Below are 24375 nucleotides of genomic sequence, written 5' to 3'. Positions count from 1 at the left end.
GCTTTGACATTGACTTTAGACCTGTGATGAATTGTTTTGCTGATGTATTGGTAGCTTTTGTTTAGAGTTCTTTTCTAGCGCAGAGAGTAATGATGATGAGGTCTCGGTAGGTACACCTGGTGAACAGCAAAACCTTGGCAAGAAGTTTTCTAGGCAAGAGGCCAGAAACAGGAAACACACAGGAAGAACCTTTTTGACTTAATAATGTATTCTTTCTAGACAAAAACCTTTGCTGATAAGGAAGGTGTTGCAACCTGATTGCTTCTGGTGCTTAAGAAAGTTTTATTCATTCATGGACTTTGGAAAATAAAAAGCAGCAGGACTCTTAAGATCTTACAGTGTGAGCATCCAGTAGTGGGGGTCTCAGCATCGCTGCGGCACACAGTATCACTTGGAGAAAACTCTTCAAAAGGGCAATAGTTGATTGTGATATCTTTGCTGATAGTAGGTAACTGCAGCAGTATTTATTAGCAGTGAAACATACTGCAAGAGCTGAGCTGTGTGTTTATATTCGTGTTATAGGAGCATGTGTTAAATGCCTTACAAATGCACCATGTGTTACAATCCTAGAGTCTCATTTGAAATGCATTTATAAATATTTAAATAGACAACAAAATAAGAGGAGTTTCTTAAGATACATTGCCATCGTGAGCTGTCTGGACAGTTAACAAGCTATACTCAGGGTAACAGACCATGGGCTGCAAAAAGTGCTTTGTTGTGTTTTTTTTTAACGAACTATAAAAATATTTATCTGGAACCTTGTAAACCCTGAGACCATTAGGGCAAAAGCAGCACCGCTCAGAACCGTAGCTGCCTGGCTGGTGAACTCAGCTGGCAAGATGCACTGATGTTATGCTCTGCTTGCTGGTTACTTGAAAGTGCAATGCAACCTCCTCACAGTTAGAGGCTTTTGATGCAGAGATTAAAATTAAAAGAATAATAGGTCTTAGATGGAGCATTCTGTGGTCCAATGTAAAATGAAATGCTTTTTCTTAACCCTGGTTTTATTTTCATTTTAGTTTCTCCTGGTCGACTCTCTTTTCATGTCATCATTACTTTCCTCCTGTTGTTTGTCTTAGATCAGGAGAAAGGTCAAGTGTCTTCATCTGATGGCAATCTCCATTGCATTTGGCTAACCATATGTTGATACAATTATATGTCATTGCCCTGGCAAGTACAATTGCAGTTGTCAGAGGCATGCCAGTATTACCTGAAATTCAGGATTTCAGAAAGCATCAGAAGTTGTCCACATTGACTGAGATTAATGACATGCTATTGCTAGTACTATTGTGTGCTTTTTTTAACGTTAATTCAGGAGTTACCTGCTAGGTGTCCTACAAAACCTAAGAAAGAAAGAGATAAGGGGAAAATCACCATCTTTGCATTTCATAGCTCTTTCTGAAGCTTGGCATGCCTTCATAAAAAGTAGTTTCAGTATTATATTGAGCATAACAAGAAACTAATGACATACAGCATTAGACTAGAAATAAATCAGTAGGGTCATGCTTTTGACCTCCGTCTGCTTACCTTTCTTCTCAGACATGGCTGCTGCAAGCATTGTTGGATGGCTAGTCAAGAATCTTTATGAACTGTTTGTCGTGTTTGAGGGGGTTTTGATTTCTTAACAAGGCTTACGCAGCATATAGGTAGCACCTTCTGCTTTCCCTCAGGTAATATCCAGTATGCTTAGAGTAAGTTCTTGCTTCCCTGAGTGCCAAAATTGCTATTGCCAGAGCAGCTAGTGACGTTGATCATCCAAGAAGAGAGTATGGAGAAAAAAGAAAGCCTCATCCACCTTTTCCACTTGGGTATGCAGTTCAGCTCTGTGTGCCAGCAGTACAGTACAGCCTAGGCTTGCTAGGACAACCTGCTGCATCCTCAGGCAGGATCATTTAGCTCCTGGCAGATCTAAAATACGCTGGGTCCAACTGGCTCCCAAGGAACATAAACGGGTAACGAGCAAGTGCCCAATAGAGAGCTGTGTCTTCAAAGCCCCAGGTATAAAATACTGCTTCACAGATAAATGGAAATTATTTGCTATGCTAACATGTTACACTATTTAGGTATAGTAACCGTGTGTGAAGCAGGCCGAGTAAGAGTGAGCCTTCTGAGAAGTGCTGCTTCCTATTTGGTTACTGCTACTTAGAGGCTGATGTGGTGTTCCTAGGAAGGCTTCAAGAAGCATTAGCAAAAGAGTTGGGGTTTGCAGGTCCCCAGAGGTATTGCTGCTCTTCATTTGGCTGTGCTGCCTCGCTGGAAGAGGAATGGTTGGAAAGTGCATTTAGTTTTCTTCCAAGAACCTTGTTGTATAGGATTTTGGGACAGAGATTTATTGTGAAAACACTTGTGCTCATAAAGGATTGTCTTTCTTCACTCTATATGCCAAGATTTGCTTGAGACATTAACTCAGAAAATCATAGAACTGTGTACATACGCAAAAAAAGGAGCCTGTTGACTATTTTGGAAAACATGAAGCTGTGAGAGTCTAGACTTACTGGGACCTTCCTGCTTTGAAAGTGGCCATACTCTTCCATTGCCAGTTTCAGACAGTAAAGCTGAAGTTGTATAGCTGAGCTTTTGGGGATTAGTTAGCTGTAAGCCCTATCATGTAATGTAGGCTGAGGTAGTTTGTATGTTGAGGGGTTTTGAAGTGGTCAGGAGTTCTTGTGGTTTGGGGGATTCTGTTGCAATCAAAAAACCTTCTATTTGAAAATGAGAATACAGGATGATAAAGTGGTAGAGATAGCATCTGGAAGAAATGACTTCATGGAAAAAAACTTTGAGTTCCTGTTTAAATATGGTCAATAAAATTCCATTATCTTCTTAAAATAATTAAGTCAAATGAGCATTTAGTTTTGAAGGAAATAAATAAATGACCAAACTTTCAGGCACATTAATATTTGATTTGGAGATAACTGCATAAATATTGAATTTGAAGATTACATTCCAGAGCACTGCATTAAAATTGCAAGACTTTTCTATTATCCTTCATAATGGAACATGAAATTAGAAACTTGTTCATGGAAAGAAAAATTCTGCTGCTCACGTCTGCACATTCTCGGCACTGTTGTGTTAACAGAGGAGCTATTCTTCTCATACTGTGAGAAGAGAGAGAGACCTATTAGCAGGACATAGACCCTGAAGTCATTTGTGGTCCTTTTGAAAATTAATATGCACTGTTCTATAACTTTTTCTCAGTTCTTTGATTGGTAGGGAATGAAACTTTAGGGAGTTAGCGTACAAGGTGGGCAGATGTTCCTGTTTCCAGATGTAGCAGTCCAGAAAGCTTTGGTGTTCCTTAGCTTTTGCTTCTTTTCTCCTTCCTTGGGCTGCACATGTTTAAGGACCATTTAAATGTTTTCTTGGCTTCCTAACCCTAAAACATTTCTAAGAAGCCCGGTACCACAGCTGGTGTAGCTCAGTATCATTTAGGCAAGGCAGCATGCTGCCCCAGCAGTGGTGGCTCCAAGGGCAGGCGCTGGGGGGCTGTTTCTTCTTCCAGTGCAGTGTGGGGCAGGGTGATGCTGGTCTCGCACCATCTGTGCTCAGCCCAGAAGGAAATACACTTCTCAGGTTGTGCTTCTCTCTGTAGGTTCTGCAGCTCCTGTTAGCCTGCAGTCTTAAATCCGGTGAGACCTGCGGTCTTGGCCCATTAGCTTGTGCATGTTCATTACTATAAACAGTCTGGTTAGCTGGTGTTTCTTACTCCTCGGAACACGTGGGATGTATTCAGTACAGCAACTTGCTGTTATTAATGCACTCAGTCCCCATGCGTAAATGTGTGCTAATTCATGGCTGTCCTGCTTCCCTTTTGGGGAAATTATTCTGAAAATGGAATAACAAATAGAAACTTGTATCAGACAGTCCCCAAGCATGTGTGGGCATCCAGTCCAACGTGTTTGCAAACACAGATTGATTTCCCAACTCTTTTTTCTTGTTATATTGGTCTCAGATAATTCATTTCCATAACACTACAGTTCTGCAGTTGCTCCTCGTATTCATGGTTCAGCAGTAAACAAAACATTCCCTGTAGACTTGAAAATGGAGCAAACATACTCATTCTACAGCAAAGAGCAATGCAATTGTATTTCTTCCTAATTAGCTATACCCCAGTAGAAAAATTCATGGAATAATAACATAGAAGGTAATTGGTCATTTTGCCTTCATGTACAGTTTGTTGTTTTTCAAAAACTGCACATTTATTTTGAGGCAGGAGCCTATCCCACAGGCTGAGTTTAGTTCCTTATTACATTATGGAGATTCTTCAGTGTAAAGAGTGTAAAGAGTTAATGAACATTACAAATTTTCACACCACAGGGCTCTGTAACTTGCACAGTTTTGTCTTAGGACAACAGAAGGTGTAAATGACATTTAAAAGCAATTTGTTGATCTTTGCCCCTATAACTGAATGTATAAATTATTAATCATTTATTAAACCTCTCTGTGTTATTTACGAGTAGAGCAGAAATATAAACAAGTGACCTCTTTATCCTTTTCTTGTTTGAGAAAGTAGCTTCTTTATTTATAGAGCTGGTGCTGATAATAAAACACAAATTAACTTCTAATGGCTGGTTTTGTACTCCCTCAGATTTATTCGAAAACAGGGACTGGATCGGCTTTTCCTGGAGTGCGATACACACATGTGGCGCCTGGGGGACCGGAAGATCCCAGAGGGAATTGCCGTCGATGGAGGGTCGGACTGGTTTCTTCTCAACAGAAAGTTTGTGGAGTATGTGACTTTTTCCAACGATGATCTTGTAACAAAGATGAAGAGGTTTTATTCTTACACATTGCTGCCTGCTGAGGTATGTGAATTCAGAGCAATCCTTCCCTGTTTTCAAAACTGCAACTTTTGTGCTTGTCCCAGAGATCATAGAATCCTCGAATCATAATGGTTGGAAAAGCCCTCCAAGATCATGTGGTCCAACCATCCCCCTACCACCAAAGTCACCCACTGAACCACGTCCCTAAACACCACGTGCAACCTTTCCTTGAACACCCCCAGGGACAGTGACTCCACCACCTCCCTGGGCAGCCCGTCCCAATGCCTGACTGCTCTTTCTGAGAGGAAATTTCTCCTAATTTCCAACCTGAACCTCCCCGGCACAACTTGAGGCCATTCCCTCTAGTCCTTTCACTAGTTACCTCTGAGAAGAGGCCGACCTCCAGCTCCCCACACCTTCCTTTCAGGTAGCTGTAGAGAGCAATAAGGTCTCCTCTGAGCCTCCTCTTCTCCAGACCAAACACCCCCAGTTCCCTCAGCCGCTCCTGACAGGACTTGTGTTCCAGGACCTTCTCCAGCTTCTGGACACGTTCCAGGGCCTCGATGTCCTTCTTGTAGTGAGGGACCCAAAGCTGAACACAGCACTCAAGGTGCAGCCTCACCAGAGCCGAGTACAGGGGGACAAGCACCTCACTGGTCCCTCTCAAGCCCCTCTTAAGCCCTAAGCCCCTCTTAAACTCGGCCCCGGCCTGCCGAGTAAAGGCTGCGCTTCGCACTAAGGGCTGGGCCCTGACCCGCGTGTGGAAGTTAGGGAGGATTTTGCCTGATTTCAGTGGGCTTGGGATCATCCTGCTGTTGGTAATGAGAATTTGATTCTTGTGATGAGTAAGCCCTTTAGCGTTAGAACTACTTCTGCAGTTGTTCAGTCGATTTCTTTGTTTGTGGGATATCTTTCCAAAGAGTGGCTTTGTTTTATACTTCTAAGCCTATTAATGAATTTCTGAACAACCAAAAATCCGGCTGCCATTTACTTGCTAATTGTTCCTCTGCAAAGCCTTTGAAGGCTATTAGACCTGGTGAATTTTCTTCATAAGTAGCTTTCCTCACTATTACCCATCCCTTTTATTTAAAAATAAGAACTCTACCAACAAAGGTTTATTGTTCTGTTCAAAACTCAGCTAGAAGGCATCATCACAAACCATTTAGATCACTCAGGAATTGTTTGGCTACATGTGGTGCAGACAGGAGCGCACACCGGGATGGGTTTTTGTCTGGCATGCAGCAGTTTGTCGGGGAGATGTGGTTTCTCCAAACACAGCCCAGAGCCCTGCAGGCTGTGCTACACCTGCCTGGCAGGTACAGCGCTGCCCTGGCGTGTCAGGCTCTGCTCCCAGGGTACGTAGCATGCAGCCATCCCAACGAGACCCTGTGACTGCCTTTAAAATGACAGCTTTCATCCTCGCCAGCAGCCCCTGAACATTCTGAGGGATTGATGAGACCAATCTTGCAAATTTAGGCTTATTAGCTTGCCGTGGAGTGCAGCGATTGTCATCTTATGATAGGAGTTTATTATTCCACACACACGTTGAGTAATCTTGCTCTAATCCCATTTCTGTTAAAAATCACCTTTTCTCTCAACTCCGATAACCTTTTCATCCATTATCTAGGAAAAATTTCTGTATCATTATGAAAGGACACAGGGCAATGGGTAATTGGGTAGGGTTTTTTTTTTCTTCCTCTCGCTTGAATGAGAATGGATGCCTTTATGGGTTTAACCACACAGTTCAAGCATAAAATCCATATTCACTGAGCTGTCATTTAACATTAAAAAGGGTAGGGGGGATTATTTGGGGGCCAGCCATGCTAGTGGTTTGCTGGTTATTTATAGATCTTGCTATTACTGATTTTAAAGAGAAGTCCCTGCTCCTAAAATTATCTCTTGCAGAGCTAAATTTGATCTTATTCCATAGCTTCTCTCTACAAGGTTTTCTTTGCAAGATACATGGCTAGCTTCTTAAAATCACCCTGCCTTCACTGAACTGTTAACCTGCTATATCAGTCCCCATTACTCATGATTTATGTAATAGCTGATACTATGGAGATATAATTAGGATAGCCCAATAGGAATTCCTTCCTGCCTTGAGTCAGCAAATAAAGACTTATGATTTCAGATGTAATTGCAGGAGGCAGAATGTCCTTCTGATGCCTGGGGTGAACTGTATACTTCAGTACAAGGCCATTCAACTAGCAGTGGTTTCGGAGTGCTGGAAGATGCATAGACCCATGCAGGAGCTGAGACCATTTTTCGTAGTTACCAGGGTGGTGGCTGGGGTTTGAGAATTGTCTTCGGAAACAACTTGAGATTTATTATCAATACATTGCTCGGGAAAATAGTCCTAAATCTGTTAGACCATTAGGACTAAGTTACAAAGAGAAATAATGGGAGTTTCTAAGAACTGCTCTTACAGCTGAAATAAAAGTAAAGTAATTGCTAGCACTGTTGCCTTTCCTGGAGCCCTTTGGATTCTGATGCCCAAAGCTGGTCATTTCAGAAGTGTGATTATTCTGTGCCAGGTTATTGTGGCATGGCCTCAACTGTCTGTTATTACAGTTTGGGAGTGTCTGTGTGTAGTGTGCTGGGATTTTTAAGACTTGATAGACCATTTATGTGTGGGGTGCTCTTTGTACATGGCAAAATGGTAGAGTTCAGTAATTCTCTCATTCTGAGAGAAAGTAAGTCACCTGCATTAGGTTCAGGCCCATAGGGAAGGGAAGGAGAAGAGGGAAGTCCAAAGACCTGGATGTACTGATCTGATCTGTTTTATTGCAGTCCTTCTTTCACACTGTTCTGGAAAATAGCCCATACTGTGACTCCATGGTGGACAACAATCTGCGCATCACAAACTGGAATCGTAAACTTGGCTGCAAGTGTCAGTACAAGCACATCGTTGACTGGTGTGGCTGTTCACCTAATGACTTCAAACCAGCAGACTTCCACAGATTCCAGGTAACTGAACCATTCTCTTCTCTGGTACCCACAAAGAAGGTTTTCCACCTCTGCCGGGGTGTGGAGAGCAATCCAGCTACTTGGCTGCAGCAGGTTGTAGGAAGGGAAGCTTCCATCCCATCAAGCAAGGTGGAGAAAGAGGTGTTAGGATGCTCTCATCTTCATTTTAGGAGAACGACAAATTTGCTGTCCTGTATTTTAGCCCTTGACTGCTGTGTGGCAAGGTCCCAAGTGGGGAGGCTCTTCGGACTGGTGGATCTGGCATTGGTGGATCTGCTGTGCTAGAAAGGAGGGAAGCTTGACGCACCTCACACTGTACCAGTTTGTTTTGGTTTGGTTTGGTTTTTGAAGTTCCAGCTCAGGTGCTTTTGTGATTTCATGAATGTCCCAGCTTTCATTATGTAGAAGTGTTTTTTGTATTTGGAATAAAGCTTAAAAATTGACTGGAGTGCCTGCTAGTTAACCAGGCTTGGCAGGACTGCCTTAAAAAGTTTAATCGGTTCCTTTGTGATATGATTTCCTCAAGACAGACATGAGAGCAAATCCTTGTGCTCAGGGGAGCACTGGCTCTCCAGACTGTGTCTGTCTGGCCTGTGTATCTTCTGTTAAGAATGAATGACTGCTTGTTTCAAGGTCACCAGATTTGCAGTTCTGTCCCTACAGCTCCTTGAGGTTCCCTGCATAAAGCATATTTGTTCAGGCTTTGTGTGGGATGGGGAATGTGTTACCCTACAGCACAAAAATGATGACTGCTCCAAAACAGAGACCATTTCTTTATTGTACTGTGCTGCCTACCAGACACAGCTGAAGTCAGTGACACGGGCGCTCACGAAAAGAGCAAATGATCTAAGAGGGTCTCTGCTGTCCCAGACTCTGATCCCAGGAAAGTGTCCAGCACACAATAAATGGCAAGCCTTAAAACACTCCTGCAAGTCTGCCAGGGCTGACCTGCTCCAGGCTGGGAAAACAACCCACAACAACATTTCAAAAAACAATCGGGCAAACTGAGCAGCAAGGGAAAGATCAGCATTAGAATAGATGTAAAGGCAACTTCTGACACTTGCCCTATGAGAGAGCCCCTCAGATGAACACACTGCACCGGAGGGCTTGCTGGCAGTTCCCACAGAGGCACAAAGCAAGCTGCAGAGGAGGAGATCAGAGAGCCCACAGCATGTGCCGCCTCAGAGTAAAAATGAACATCCTCAAAAGAATTTTCAACCATCTCAAGCACTTTTGAACTCCTTGGCACCTCAGAACCCATGCCCAAATACTAGCAAGGCAAAACAAAGCACTTTGAAAAGCTGATGTTTTTTGAGTAGTGTATAAACCAGTAGTGTACCTGCAATTGTGTCAAGTGCAGAGCAAAAAATCTCTATGGGACTGGTCAGAAGCTGAGAAGCCTCAGTCGCAGGTGGCATCTCTCCCAGAATCCTGTTACCACCATAGCAACAAATCCATACAGGCAAAATGCTGCTCTGCCTCTTCTGAGCCCCGTGCCCACAGGATGCTTTGCTGCCTGCCTGCCAGCCTAATGACATGTTCCAGTGCTGCAGGGTCTCCAGGCTGATACAGAGAGCCTTCCCCATCCCTCCTGCATGTGGAGAGCCTTCCTGAGCAAGGCAGCGGGAGGTGGCTCCTGGCACAACGTGGTTAGCACCTGCAGAGAAAAAGTAATGTCTTCTGCCATGACAGTTACCTTAAATTTCTTGCACAGATTTTTTTTTTTTTTCCAAAATTATACTGGTTCCTGCTAACCGGGTGTTTGGGAATAATAGACATGCTATCTCACAGTCTTGATATCCAGACGTTTGTGTTGCTTCCCTAGAAGCTAGCCATCAGACCTGTCTGAGGCAGGAGGGGAGAAGGGCTGGAGAAGGCTCTTGAATTAAGGGTAGTGTGTGGCTTAGAGAGTTCGTTCGGAGGAGACCAACAAGGCATTCATGCACTAAGATAAATAAAAAGAGCATTGCTTCAAGTGACTGTTTTTTTCTGCAAATATGCGAAGAATGGACAGCAGGGAAAGAACCTAATCTGTGCCGTAATTCTGGTATCTCTGTGGGCTATGAGGATAACTGCTTTTGAAACCAGACATGAAAGAAATTTGTGTCTGTGTCACTAGAGTCGGGTGAAAGCACCATATTTCGTCCTAAGTTACAGTAGCCATTTTTATTGTATTTACACCAATGAATGAAGCAAGACCAGGCCATGTGCTAAGAACTGGCACGCAGTAATCCACACTGTTTAAATGTTAGCATTCTCTGTGGCATATTTTTGACCCATGCCAACTAGCAATGCGTCAGCATGGCTCAGGAGAAAGGGCCAGGAGTTGTTCCCTACAGCCAGCGCAGGTAAATGAGGCCCCTCTGTCTATAGGGAACAGTCCAAGCCATATGGATGCAAGCTGCATCACACCACTTGTCCTCAAGAGCGGAGGATGAGCCCTGCCCTGTTTTATTCACCAGCATTAGCTCTGTCTAAATAACCTCCTACAGCTTTGTTTTCACTGAGACATGTTCGCACGTTGCATTAGTTATTCTGCTGTAAATAGTCTCTTCCCTGTGAGAGTATGTGCCTGCAGAGTAGTTTGTAAAGTGATTGAGGAATTGTGACCGAGTTTTAAAAGTGCACCTTACCTTAATGCGAGTTGACTTCTAGGGTTATCCTAGCCATTATTTCAAAATAACTGACCCACTTGAACCATTTAATTGGATGACGCAAATGACGGAGTTGTGTGTTATTTGTTCTGTCTGTCCTTAAACAGAAGGGATAAAATGCATCATAAGAGATAGGTATGGAAAATGTTGAATTTCTGATGTTTTAAATGGCTGGTTGTCACACTCAATTTATTTTTCTTCCAAAAATGCTTTTCAAATCAATAAACAATGTATAGTGCTCTAAAATCCCATGTCCAAGTAACAAAGGATCCTTTTCTATCAGAAGAGTAACAGTGCAACCCATGATTTTCCTTAAACTGTCCATTTTATTTAACATGATTTTTTCCATATCCTACATATTAGCAACAGCCATAACATCTAGTTTGTCTTCATTTTCATGTCCTAAAACGATTTAGCATTTTCCCCTCATTTGAATGCAGTACTGCCTGAAAAATCAGGAAGATAAGGTTGTTTGCAATGACAATATACTGAGCAGAGCTGTGGAGACTGCTGTAATCACCCCGTTCATTTGGGGTTTCACACAACAGCAGTATGTTCTCAAAACCTCAGCATAGTCTCCCCTAAGCCGAGGTGGCCCACTGATGGAGAACTTCCCATTAAGGGCACTTGAAGCCTACTGACTGGTATGGAGACCTCTGCTGGGCTTCTTTGTTGGTCTGATCTGATTCAGCATCCTTGGTGGGCATAGTCAACTTATTCCTGTTTGCAAAGAAATTTATTCTGAAAGGGTGACACTTAGCCCAGGGCAGAGCATTCATGTAGGGCCGGCCGCCTCAAGGAGACCTCGGGCTGACTGCACGCAGGTAGGCCTCACGTCGTGGCCGCCTGTTCACCACAGGAGAGGCTTGCAGGGAGGGCAGGGATCTGCATTTCTGCAACAGAGCAGAACCATTTTCACTGAGTAATTGCATAGTTTCTATCTGAATCTCAACCACGGTCGCCGTTTAAGTCACCTTTGGCTGTGGGGAAGTTCTGTTCATGCCCTCAGCTCCAACCTATTGCTTAGGACACGGTGTCATGACTAAAAATGGGAGCTCACTCTGGTGTCTTTTTCTTTTGTATCCCCACAGCAGACTGCCAGGCCGACTTTCTTTGCCCGCAAATTTGAAGCTGTGGTCAATCAGGAGATAATTGGCCAGCTGGATTATTACCTGTATGGCAACTACCCGTCTGGCACCCCCGGCCTCCGGTCATACTGGGAGAACGTGTATGACGAGCCTGATGGCGTGCACACCCTCAGCGACGTTGCGCTCACCATGTACCACGCATTCTCCCGCCTGGGCCTGCGGAGAGCCGAGACTTCATTTCACACTACTGGAGACAACAGCTGCCGGTTAGTTTGGGTCATTCTGTCTTTTTTCTGGGTGCTTCTGCGGAGGCAGGCTGGACTGCAGGACGCTGGAGGAGGTTCATCCACTTGGATGTCCTGGCTCAGAGCGCAATAACCAGGGCCAAGGCAGCTGCAAGAGTAAAGCGCTTATTTCCAGGAGTATTTATGCCTGTAATAAACTGTTGGTTAGTCAGGGCTGACGTTATGTGACCTGTTTTCTGCACTTTTAAGGAGCTCCTTTGCAGCCTAATGAAGACTGACAGGATCCAGTTGGGCGCTGCTGCCCCCGCTGCTGCGTTTTCTTTATTAATTTCAGTGAGTGTATTATACCCACAGCTCCTAAACCCTCTGTGTGATTGCAGCAGAGGTCACGTTCACCTCTATTATGCTTACCAAAAACACAGGACAGGATTTCAGAATTAATCTAAACCAGGCTGGTTAATGGCCCTTGCTTGTTTGCTCCCGTGGGTGCATACATGGAGCACAGAGAACTACTTGCTTGAGCTGGGTTTGCTGCTTGCTTCCTGCAGCTGTCTGTGCCAAAAATCTTGCAACAGGTGGGATCCATTAACATCGAATAAATAAAGTGTATGTATATATAAATACATACATATATATATATATATATATATAGCAAATAAAGGCCCTTACTAGGAGAAAAAAAAAACTTATGTGAAAAAGGAATTTAGAATATATAAGCCTAGCAAATAAGAGTTCAGCGTAAAAAGGTTTTGAAGGAAGAATTCCTGGTTTTAGACTTCAACAGAAAAGACTCACCTCATGGTGGATGCTTGCTGCCTGCAAACACATTTGAGGCTGTTTAGATTCAAAGCTGAGAGCGTTCTTCTTTTAAAGTCTTACATTACAGTCTCTTAATTCCTTCTTCAGAGTGTATTTTTGGGACCCTGCCTTTTGTAATCTTAATGGAAAACACATACAGCCTAAGTCAGCAAGCATGGAAGAGAGTCCTTGTGTTTTGACAGATAGAGTTGGCCCCTCTTGTGTTCTTGAAGGAACTGAATGCGCCGTGACCTTCTTACTTAGTCATGGAAGTGCTGAGCAATGTCCTATTTAGAAAGATGTGGCAGTAAGTGGTCCAGATTCCTATTACAGCCTTGCCAGTAAAGGTTACCAGTGCAAAGCAATAAATGATCAATAACAATTAGATATAAATAATCACTAGTAGCCTGACTTCCTTATATGAAATAAAGGCAGACCAAAAGAAGTCCTGGGTCATTTGTCCTGCAGAGTGAAGCCAGCAGCGAGGATGAGAGCTATGTATAACCAGTACTGAAATAATTTAACAATTACTTCTGTGCTTATTCCTTTTGGTGGTGTTCCAATGATGATTTATATCAATAATCAGTTTCATTTCTGGGGAGCTTTTCACTGCATAGGAACTCAAGGTGCTTTTCAAGCTTGCTCAGATTATATACAGGGAAGTCACATCATCCCCCACTGACTGCAGCTGTCTCCAGGATAAAGGAAAGCTCCTTTAGAGTGGGCTGCAGCCTCACAAAACAGTGCAAGGAACAACTGCAAGCAGTGGTATGTAGTGGAGGCTTTATTTTCATACCTACCTAAGCCCCCTCAAAGCGTCAGTGTCCAGTTTAAATCACAGAAAAATGGGTAATCCTCAGGTTTATGATTCACATCTTTTCTCTCTGGATACTCTGTTCTTTCCACGTGTGCATATATGCACTTGCTCCTGCCCTCCTGTAATTTTGCATGTCTCTGAAGCTGTAACAGCAGGAATATATTTGGGCTGAACACCTTGACAATATTCCCTGTGCCGTTACGGCCCACAGCAGCAGGAAGTTAGCTGATATTGCAGTCACAACCCCAGCTCATTTCACACTGCTGCAGGCACTGCGAGGAAAGCCTCGACCGCTTCACATCACATTTGGAGTCAATCCCATGCTGCCTCCCGCAGCTGCCCAGGAGACTTTTATAAGAGAAGCTGCCTTGCACACTTTTCTAACAAGGGCTAGCTCACAGCATCAAAAAGATGTGCCCCCTGCAGACTGCTCTGGTACCAAATTAGATTGCATATCAGCATCTTCAGTGGAAGCAATGCTAATGTGCGATTGAGATTTAATTTATTTCTCTCCATCTCTAGATGTTTTTACTCACTGCTGCCAAGAGACAATTTACTCAGACTATTTCAAGAATATTGTAAATATTTGCTGCTGCGCATATATAAAACAGGAGGCCCTCGTGCTCAGCACAAGTCAGATTGTTGCTGATACTGGCTGCATAGCTTTGCTATGCTCTTGCTCGGTCCTTCAGTGCTGCCCTGTTTGTACCCCATCTCGTTACGTTTATTTCTTAGGCTCTAGAGACTTCTGGGTGTTGCTGGTGTCAGGCAATGGAAAGTCATCCTTGGTTAGCTCTCTTCCAGCTAGTGTCTTGAGCTATAATAACTAGCATAAGGAGTCGGTCTTAGCTGACTTGACTGGGAAGGCTTAATACTAGTTGGTTCTAAATGTGTTGGAAGCACACCTGACTGACAATTAATGTCAGAGTTGTGAAGTAGCAAATTACTCGATTTCAGAGCCATGAACGTATTTTAAATTGTTTTTACATCCATATGTACACACACCCATCATTACAGTTCTTTCTAAGATTACAGCAGACAATTGACCACAAATTTTAATTATTTGAATCAATGACTACATGGTCTCTAAAATCCAACCTGTAAGAGAAGGCTTCCAAATGTCCCAATTAGAGGTTTTTCCTCTGTTTGACCTTTTTTCCGTTTCTTTTTAATTATGAGTAAAAAAAAAAATCTGTGGCAATTGCCATCTCAAATCTTTAAGGAACATGAAGTCCATTCCCTAAAGTACAGGGACCGGATCCTAGTGTCCACCACTGCTGTGCAACCCTGCCGAGCGCTGCCCTTGGGGCATGAGCTGGAGACCAGATTTATTTGCACAGAATGGTTTGGGGCGTCAGCTTGCCCTCGCCCAGCCTCGCAGCACCCTCTGCTGTCCCCAGCCTGCTGCTGTCCCATTATCAGGTACCACTGGGGACTAACCCTGGTGAGGGCAGGAAAAAAAAAGGAGAATGCTGATCTAGAGCAATAAACACATTTCTTGAACATCATTTACCCTCGTAAACAACCTAATAATGGATATCTATGGGTGGCACTTTTTTCCCACTTTTTTACCCAGTTAGTAAGGGAGGGGAGTTTTCTGGCATGTGGAGGTATCTCCTAAGGAGCTTAAAGCTGTGGGTAGCTTCTAAATGAGTTTATATTCTTAGTAACTTTTATGTTTGAGGGTAATCAGAACAGCCTAAGAATATTTGATAATGAGTCATGAACACATTTGAAATCTCTTAATGTACAGTGGTGAATTTTCTAGTTAAAATGAATGCTTCTTAAGCCATTATCTCCAAGTAAGTGGAGATTTCATGTCTCTTGTGTGTAACCATTGGGCGTGTGCATGTGCTGTTTTACAGATACTATCCCATGGGCCACCCAGTTTCTGTCCACATTTACTTCCTTGCTGACCGTTTTCAAGGTTTCCTAATTAAACACCATGCCACCAACCTGGCTGTCAGCAAACTAGAGACTTTGGAAACGTGGGTAATGCCAAAGAAAGTCTTTAAGATTGCGAGTCCACCCAGTGATTTTGGAAGGTTACAGTTCTCAGAGGTGAGTATTCATAGCCATCCAAATGATTGCATGCTAGTTCAACAGCCTTTGAAATCGTATTGCCATGTAAATTTTAGCTCAGAGTGGCTCTGCAGTGTAATGCACAGCTTTTTTTTTAAAGGCAATACTGTGGTGAACCCTCACTTCTTACGTTACCCTGAATATCCTCATTCCTCTCTGACAAACTGAAGGTGTTTACTGTTGTAAAAGGGGCTCAGAAACTTAAAAGTTTTGCGATTGTGATTGTTATGACTGCTGTGAAAGATACATGGGAGCTGAAAAATGTGATGTTTCTGCAGCTCCAGATGTGAACGGGGATGTGGTAAGCATTCCTCTCACGAATATGCTGGGAAAAAAAACATAAAGCTAGTGATAGGCAGCAGTGCCACATATGAGTATAATATTGATATTGTAATGTGAAAGAGAAAATTATCACAGCAGTGGATGAGATTTCCCACAAATCCTGTTATTTCTTGTAGGGAGTTGTCTCCACATCTGACGTACAGTGTAAAAGGTGTACCCTAAAATGTATCAGGAGAGTTGACCGCTAATAGAACCTGACATCTGTGTTCTGTTTTAAAGATACAACTGCCTGAGCAGTTAATTTTGTGATTTTTCTTGTTAAGCCACAAATTTCAATTAAGGTACAAAATTGATTGAACAAATGCGTTCCAGTCATTATGGCCAAGTCCATAAATTACCGTCTTCTTGGGCAATTAAGAAATGCCTAGGTAGGATTCAGTGTTTTGGTGTGCATGGCAAATCCATGACATTAATGTGCCATTAAAGAGATGGATGGAAGGTGTGTTTCGTTTATCAGTGTGTCTGATGGTAGACTTGCCATTTCATGCAGTGATAAATGATCATACAGGCTTTAATTCTTGTGATTTGTAGGAGTACTTCTGCTGTTTATTTGATACTTTTAATCTCGCCTGATGCCTGCTCTGAGTCTTTCTTTCGAAAGCAACTGGGCTGGCAGCAGGAAGAGTTTTTTCTAATTGTATGATAAAAACAAATACATTATCTCACTATTTTGGAACTCGAATAAAAGTATTTAGAAATACTACATCTGACTTTGTCTCAGCTGTAGGGAGGAAGCAATCACAGGATCAGAATTTACTCACTGGCCACTTGCACGGTCCCCCGTTTCCCCAGGGCATTAGAACCAAACTTTTTTTCCCCAAACGAGCCCTGCAGCAGCCATGAGCCTGGCCCACAGATGTCCTGGAGCAGCAGTGCCCAGCATCAGTGTCCCCTGATGGAGAAGCAACAGCATGTCGGTTGCTTTGCTCATTGCTGCGCTGTGCTCACAGCTCTGCCGAGCGTGTTGTCTTGCAGGGAGGATGCCCGAATCCCACCGGACTAACGATCCTGTCCTCATGGACCACGGCTGGTCTGCAGACAGCCCTGTGTGGTCTGCTGCTGCAGTGACGCTGTGTGAGTGCAAAGCATGGGGAGGATTTAATCACCTTTCAGCTTTTTTCAGGCTGAGGAAATGTTTTCTTCCATTTGAAATCTGTGAAAACAGTGTTGGTGGCTGCTTACTTGTTTTCATTATTTTTTCTCGCCTAAACTCAGGAGTGGTCCCCTGCTTTCATAGATGATTCATATTTTAAAAGACCAGGAGGTGCAAAGTCAATCATTTAATTTTTTCTTAATTGTTTATTTTACTTTCTGCCTTCCCTTGGCCTGCAGTCATCTCTGCCTCTGAGCCAAATAATTCTCTCAGTTACCCTGGTATAAATCCAGCATTAACCTCTTCAGCTTCAGTATGGTTGGAAAGCCTCTCTGCTGCTGCTGCTAATTAAAATGCCACTTCTTTGTCAAAGTCCAGCAAGTGTAAAGCAAATTTAGCAGTTCAGCTAAGATGAGGGCACCAATGTTTAGCAGGTTAAACACCAGAAAAGAAACTTAGGATTTGAGCTTATTGAGACATAAAACTGCTGTTTGTTTTTTTTCCCAACAAATTTCATCCTATAATCTGGCAGAAATTTAAAACAGAATGGAGGCGTTCGGGCTGGGAGCTTTGTTCCCTCTCCCAGCTCACCAATTAGACCAATCAGGAAAAGCACAAATACGCTGAACGTGCTCCTGGGTGTATTTGTGATGCTGAGACACGACCACAGTGGCAGCAGAGACGATCGGGTCTCTCCAGGCAGGAGTCAGCCCTTCCTGTGCTCTGCTCCTGGCTTTGCTTTTCACATTTTGCATCCCGACCAGGGGGTTTCACCATACATCCCATAAAGGCCACCTCAAAGAATCAGCTGGCTGGGCTGCCTCACAGGCCACTGGGGTTAATAACAGTGTTTCAACTGCACGAGGCTTCTGCACTCATTCTTGGGCTGAGAAAATAAAATGACATTACAGGAAGTCCAAGAGAGAAGATTTCCAAGTGTTTTCTCCTTTTCTTTTAGAAGTTCCCACATCTCCTAAAATTGGCTTGCACATAATACTCATGCTAAGTATCCTGTTAGTCTGGATCCATGATAACTGCTACATGGAAAGCAGAAGATTGATTCGCTGCAGAGCACTAACAGTCTCAGCTCAGAGTGTATCAGTGGAACACTAAGTTCATTTCTGGTCTTGTTAAGACTTGTGATTCATCACAGAGAATAAAATAAACTAGGTGGCAGGCAATTAGTGTGCATTGTGTGAACCTAATGGTCCTGTTTGTGGTGAGCAATGAGACACAAACCCGTAATCAAGGCATAATTTATCTTGGGAAAATTTTATCTTGGGACTGAACAGAGATAGAAACAGGAGTTTTAAGCCAGGGAGTTCCAGCTTTCCAAGCATACCCCGTGTGCAGCGCCTGCTCTTGAAGCCCAAAATAATGGTGATTAAAATAATGATGTGGAAAATGTCAGCTTCTGTGCCACATCCCTTTGTATTTTATCAGTTGTTCATTACTGCTCAATTCCAGCCCATACTTTGTGCATTCCATTTGAAAGTGAAAGCCTACTTAAAATGTTTTAAGGTGCTATGAAAAATATTATAGGACCGTAGTATCTTTTGGCCTGTAAAATCAGACAATTCAGTACCAGGGACTCAGCTGTGTAAAGTTCAAGGGAAGAGATATAAACCTCTGAATAGTGCTTTAAGTAAAATTCCTTTTAAAATACTGTGCTTCTAAAACCAGCTTGTCCTGCAAGCTGCGCAGCATGGGAAAATAACTGGTAATAAAGGGCAGGCCCTGTAAATAGATGGTGACGCTCCCTGCCTGTCCTTCCTCTAGTGTCCTGTGGCCCTCTGTGAGATGGCAGGGGTGCTCCTGCCACATCCTTCAACTTTTTCTCTTGTGGGCTTCATCTGTGTTGTGGAGTTGCAGCTGAACAGGCCCGTTTGAAATTGTAGCAGCCACTGAGGCTGTGGACTCCCTGCCCCAGCACTCTTCTTGGGACTAACACTGCTGTTTGAGGCTGGTGAGGATAGGTCTGGGTGGAGTTTCTAACAGAAGGCAGTGGTCTTTTGGTGAGGTGTCTCTCTGCTGGTGGAAAATCATTCTCAAAGACAAAGACTGGCAGTACTTCCTAAAAGTTGTTCTAGCTTGAATTTCTTTAACGTCTCTAGAAAATCTCGAGATAGCAAGAGTCTTGAATAACATTATTCCCGTTCTCTTGTGGTTTGAGATCAGCCATGGTTTAGAGGGGATGCAGTATTCATAGACGAGACACAATCTTCTGCTTAGCTAGGCCTGATGCAATTTATTGCTTTGAACGTTACTGGGATTGGGAAGGAGGCCTTTAGCATGTTTAATTCTGGAGGATTAAGTCATCTTTCATAAAGGTAAGAAATACAGGGTATATTTCAGTAATAAATACTGGGTGTGGCAGAAAGAGCTGTTCCCTATAGGGTTTTCTTTTCCCCAGGAGGGTGCGCATTTGTTGCACGTGTTGCGGCTTTATCATTTCCAGGTCTCCTGAGCTCCGGTAGGTGTGATACGGCCACACTCAGTGAGGGTCAGTGGAGTAGGTAATAAGATCTGGTCAGGAAATTTCCTTTCTGAGCTTATTTCCATAAGCTCAGTCGGTCTTGTCAGGAGAGTTTGCGCTGACAGCTCCTCAAGGCAGTCCATGCTGGGGTCTGATAACTGGGCTACGCTGTCTAGTTGGATTAGCTGGTGTCCTAGGTGAAACACCTCTGAAATACCAGCCATTGTGCCGTGCTGATTGCAGAGTAGCAGAAGGCTCATTTTGTCTCTTACCCTGCAGTGTCATAGTCCTCTAGGAGCAATTCATATGATGACAGATGGATTTGGGATGTTAGGTTTTTATTCTACTGGCCTTGTGGCTTTCTGCTAGTAGTCCTCCTGTAATTTGTCTACCAACCACAGTGATTGATCTAAAAGGGACTGGGGACTAGACAGATTCCCGTGTAGAGATCAGTGGTAGCAGACATCAGGTGTTACGATTTCCAGATCTGGGGGATTCGGGCATTATATTGGGACCAGTTATCAGTTATTACCAGATATTATATTGGATGGATTGGATTGGATTATATTCATCAATTAGGATGAAATCTAGCAGAAAAATCTTTGAAGCAGATCAGCTACAATTGTTTGTCACGCTTTGAGGAAAGCAGATTAGGGACAAGGGCAGTGCAGCACTGGGGACATCTTTAATATCCTCATATGCTGAAAGAGAGGATCCTGTCTTTGTGTGCCCGGTGCTCCAGAGACCACATGAGAGAATCCAGTGGTTTCTGTGTAGGGAACAAGTCAACTCGTAGGTCATCTGTGCTGTTTGAAAACTAAGGCCAGAGAACACCCGAAGGACCGTGAGAGATTTCAGTACCAGGCTGATGAAGACATCTGTATGATTCTCCAAGGAATGACATCGGATGTCTGCTTTCCAAAAGGAGCCAAGGGGTTCTCTTGTTCTTCCCTTCAAATGGGGTCACTCAAAGCTTTTTTGATATTGATTACTTTTGATTTGAGGTCACGGGATCGGGACCTCATGGGACAAGGAAAATGGGTACTTAGTCCAAAAGCAATAGGCAACCTTCAGTACTGTGGTCCGCTCTGTTTCCTTTTGAAGAATTGGTGGAACTGGTTTGTTAACATTCAGCCTCATAAGCACATGCTAGATATAGTGCTAGAATAGTAAAAAAAATCTTTCAGTTGGCCTAAGAAGGCCAATTACTACATTTTTGTGCTATCTGTTTACAGATGTGGTTTTTTTCAGTAGCGTACAAGTGTTTAATGGCAACAGCTTGTAAATTTGTATCATCACATGGGTTATGGGTGAACCATTAAAATTCATATAAAGAACACTGAAATATGAAAGCTGCTAGGAAAAGGAAAGGTCTATTAAATATTTACACTAGATTGTGAATCAGCTGCTTTACTGTTAGTTAGGGAATAAATAAAAAACAACATAACTGTTATGACAGTAAGGAAAGAGTTTACCAGAAATAACCTCCCGCATCAGGGAGGAAGGGGGTGCAAGGAAGCAGCATCTCATATATAGGTTGTAGTAAAGGACCCAATGTGACTTCCCCTAAGTCAGCAAACGCCTCTTCCTTGCTCTTAGCAGTAGCTGGGTAGCTCTCCACAGCAGGGTCTGTCTCTAATGTGTATTATACGTGTTGCTTACCCAGCAGATGATGGGTCATATACACTGCTACACACAGCCTGTGTCCTGTCACTAGGCTTGGTACTTTATGGTCTGCTTTCATGTGAGGGAAAAGGAGAGCTGCTGTAGCCTGTGACGCCACTCTTACCATGGAAAAACATCTATATCAACCAAAGTGGGCAAATGGGGAAAAAAACAAACCTCAATTTCAAGTTTACCTCACGTGTATACCTTGTGAATGTCATCTGAGAAATACGATTTGTGTGTCTGGAGAGCCCTCACTCGACAAAAGGGTCTCAGATGCTTGCAGAGATGATGTCAGCAGCAATGTGGTCTCTGATTTCAGATCGGCACCGAGTGGGACGCCAAGGAAAGGCTTTTCCGGAACTTTGGAGGACTCCTTGGGCCAACAGATGAGCCAGTTGGCATGCAGAAATGGGGGAAAGGCCCCAACGTCACCGTTACTGTCATTTGGGTGGATCCAGTCAATGTAATAGCAGCAACGTATGATATTCTTATTGAATCCAGTGCAGAATATACTCACTACAAACCACCTTTGAATTTGCCCCTGCGACCTGGTGTCTGGACAATAAAAATTCTGCACCACTGGGTACAGGTAGCTGAAACCAAATTCCTCGTTACTCCTCTCACCTTCTCAAATCGGCAGCCTATCAAACAAGGTAAGTTTTATTATTTGGTAGAGGAATAATACAGTTATTGTGTCTGTATTCACTGTAAATGCTGTTGTTAAAAATGAAGTAGCACTGCACTAGAAACAGGGAAAATAAGGGAATATTATAAATAGTAAATCAGAAGAATTTATTGCACCAAGACAGGTGAAAGCGTCTGTATCCAGTTTGTAAAGCACAGCCACTTTGAACAAAAAGCTATTTATATCTGTAAAATACGCACAGTTCAAAATGCAGAGAAGTTCAGACTCTCAGTAATCATAAAAGCCATCATTTAGAAATAGAAAGAAAAATGGACCTTTCTCTGAAGCTTTGCATTTGCTCATAAAGAGTTACAGATGTTTAAACTGCTATCTTGACAAAGTCTGTGTGTTTAATGATAAACAACTTTAATATATGAAATGCTGGATTAGTCAAAATTACCCTAGGCTGGAGCTACCTGACAGGTTGTCAAGTCCAGGCATTCACTTTTGCTTGATACCTGCCAAAACCTGCTGTGTACATGCCAAACACTCGTGTTACCAAAATACCTATAAATGCAGCAATCCTGGTAAGTGCAGTATCAGACCCAGGCTTCATTTTTCGAAAGAAAACATTTTCTTCCCTGCAACAGCAGCACTGAGCCATCCTTGGGCTGCCAGCATATGCAGACCTCCAGCCCCTGCGTCATTTGAGTGCCTGGCTCTTCAGCCAGTACCAAGCACGTTGGGCTGTGAGAAAACATTCTGTAGCCACACCTGTTTTCTTATTCACTAAGATCAAAACAAGTTTGTTGCTAGGAGTATCTTTACCCTTCTTCTTAACATGCTCAAGTGCTTCCATCTGCCTAATATTAATATTCATAACTTTAGACATCTTAAAGTTGCTAGATACATGAATGATCCTATTAAGTTTTCAGAAGTTCTTCTTCCTGACAAGGCAGCAAATAAACTGAGTCAGGCATTTACCTTCCAGCATAACGTGCTGCTTCTGTAATGCAAACACCACCAGACAACTGCTGAGAGCTAATGTAGCCCTTATCTTGCTCAACAGGAGCCTGATTCTACACATTTCTCACCAGAACAGCTAACTTACTGATTTCTTCTTCTAACATTTGGTGGCATCGTTTCTTAAGCAGAAACTAAACCATGGACAACCTGCTGCTGTTATTAGGTAATAGATAGTGATACGTTTTGAAGTAACACCATGTGTAGAAGAAATACATTTTTTAAGTTTGAGGCAACCTACTTCTAAGCACAGCTGTTACTGACTTGTCTCCCGTAAATAATGAATTCCACGTTCCTTGCTAATTTAACAGTTAAGGCATAAATTGGATTGAAAATGTGGCATGCAGCCAGCAACCTTGCTGCTTTTTGATACAATGGGAGAATGCGGTGGAAAGTCAAGTGTGTCTCAGACTTCAACCGGGAGTCCCTACTTTATGGTGTAAAGCTGAAAGTGTCTTTGGTCCAAACTCTAAATCTCAAATAATTCCACTGATACGATGGAGCCACTCCATATTGCCACATATAACAAAGAAAAAGTTGGCACATTGGTTGACCAGGAGAAGATCTGGCTCATATGTGTTGTTAAAGAGCCCTATTCTTTCACATGGCAATGAGAATCTGCTGTAGGAATGAAATACAAAGCTTGGGAACAATATTATCTAGGAAAAAACCCTCAGGAGTGATTTGCTACTGATGCTGGGATGCATAATCTCCATGTGTCTGAGGCATGGAGGTAAAGGAGAAAATTAATTACAGGGCAGATAGTGACACTCCATTCCAGTTAGAATTATATTTACAATGCAAATTTTTGGGTGTTTTGTTTGTTTGTTTTAAGGCTTTCTGTCTGACTGACACTATTGTGCTCTGTGCTGGCAATTGTCATTTAGCTTTGATTTCCAGCTTTTGTCAATTTGTCACCACTTTATTACTTAAATATATTTTTCTCTGCCAAATAAAGGCATTGTGAGAGTATGACAGAAGAATTAGAACTTCTAAAAGAATAATTTCTGTTACTGTTGTAGACAATGTGAAAGCTGCCAAAATCTCCTAAAATGAAGGAGTAGTATTATTGTCTTGTCCTAACACTGAAAATAAAACACACATCAGACTTAGCTGGGAGCTGTAAGTAGAAGAGAGGAGTATGCTTTATTAGGGGTTGTTTTGGAATGCTGTTCTTCCCACCATCTTCTTCTTTCACCCTCAATTAATAATAATAATTTTTTAAAAAAGCTGTATAACTCTTGTTAGAAAGGTCTCCCTTACAGGTAACTTGTTACTCCAGCAACTTTTTTCATACCACTTTGCTTCATTTGCTTCACAGTGATTAGGCCCACTCTGTCTCATATACACCAGACATAGAAACTGGAGTCCACATAGTTACATACATAAAAATATGTGTTTTGTGCATAATGTGTCATTCTAAAAAATGTTTGCACAAATCTGACAGCAGCCACTAAACTCTTGTATCCTGAGAGCAAGAACACAACAACTATCACTGTATTTCCTAAATCACTGCGTATCTACACGATTTCAGCACAGAGCACAAGGTAAAGTTGCTCGTAATTTCTCAGCGTCACGAAGGGAGCAACCTTCTCCTCTGTTAAGTAAACTGAAACGTGTTCATTGCTGTATCATGACTCTTAAAATTCATGTTTACAATTCAAAATAAAAAAAATAATTCTGGGACAGCTACCAGCAAAGACACTTCATTTAGCAGTTTATAAAAACAGCATA

General features: G+C 42.8%; 1 protein-coding gene across 1 annotated transcript in view; it reads left to right on the top strand.

Annotated features, from left to right (window-relative positions):
• Nucleotides 1-24375, top strand: part of XYLT1 (xylosyltransferase 1) — a 192437-nt gene that overhangs the window by 154604 nt on the left and 13458 nt on the right. The window contains exons 6-10 of the mRNA XM_048061443.2: nt 4589-4805; nt 7554-7730; nt 11476-11738; nt 15198-15393; nt 21313-21646. Of these exons, the coding sequence (XP_047917400.1) occupies nt 4589-4805; nt 7554-7730; nt 11476-11738; nt 15198-15393; nt 21313-21646 (1187 nt within the window). The remainder of the gene's footprint in view (nt 1-4588; nt 4806-7553; nt 7731-11475; nt 11739-15197; nt 15394-21312; nt 21647-24375) is intronic.

The sequence above is a fragment of the Anser cygnoides genome, chromosome 15 (genome assembly GCF_040182565.1).
Source record: "Anser cygnoides isolate HZ-2024a breed goose chromosome 15, Taihu_goose_T2T_genome, whole genome shotgun sequence".
NCBI classification, from domain to species: Eukaryota; Metazoa; Chordata; class Aves; order Anseriformes; family Anatidae; genus Anser; species Anser cygnoides.
Note: the sequence above shows the minus strand (reverse complement) of the source record. Positions and strands in the feature narration are given on the sequence as shown.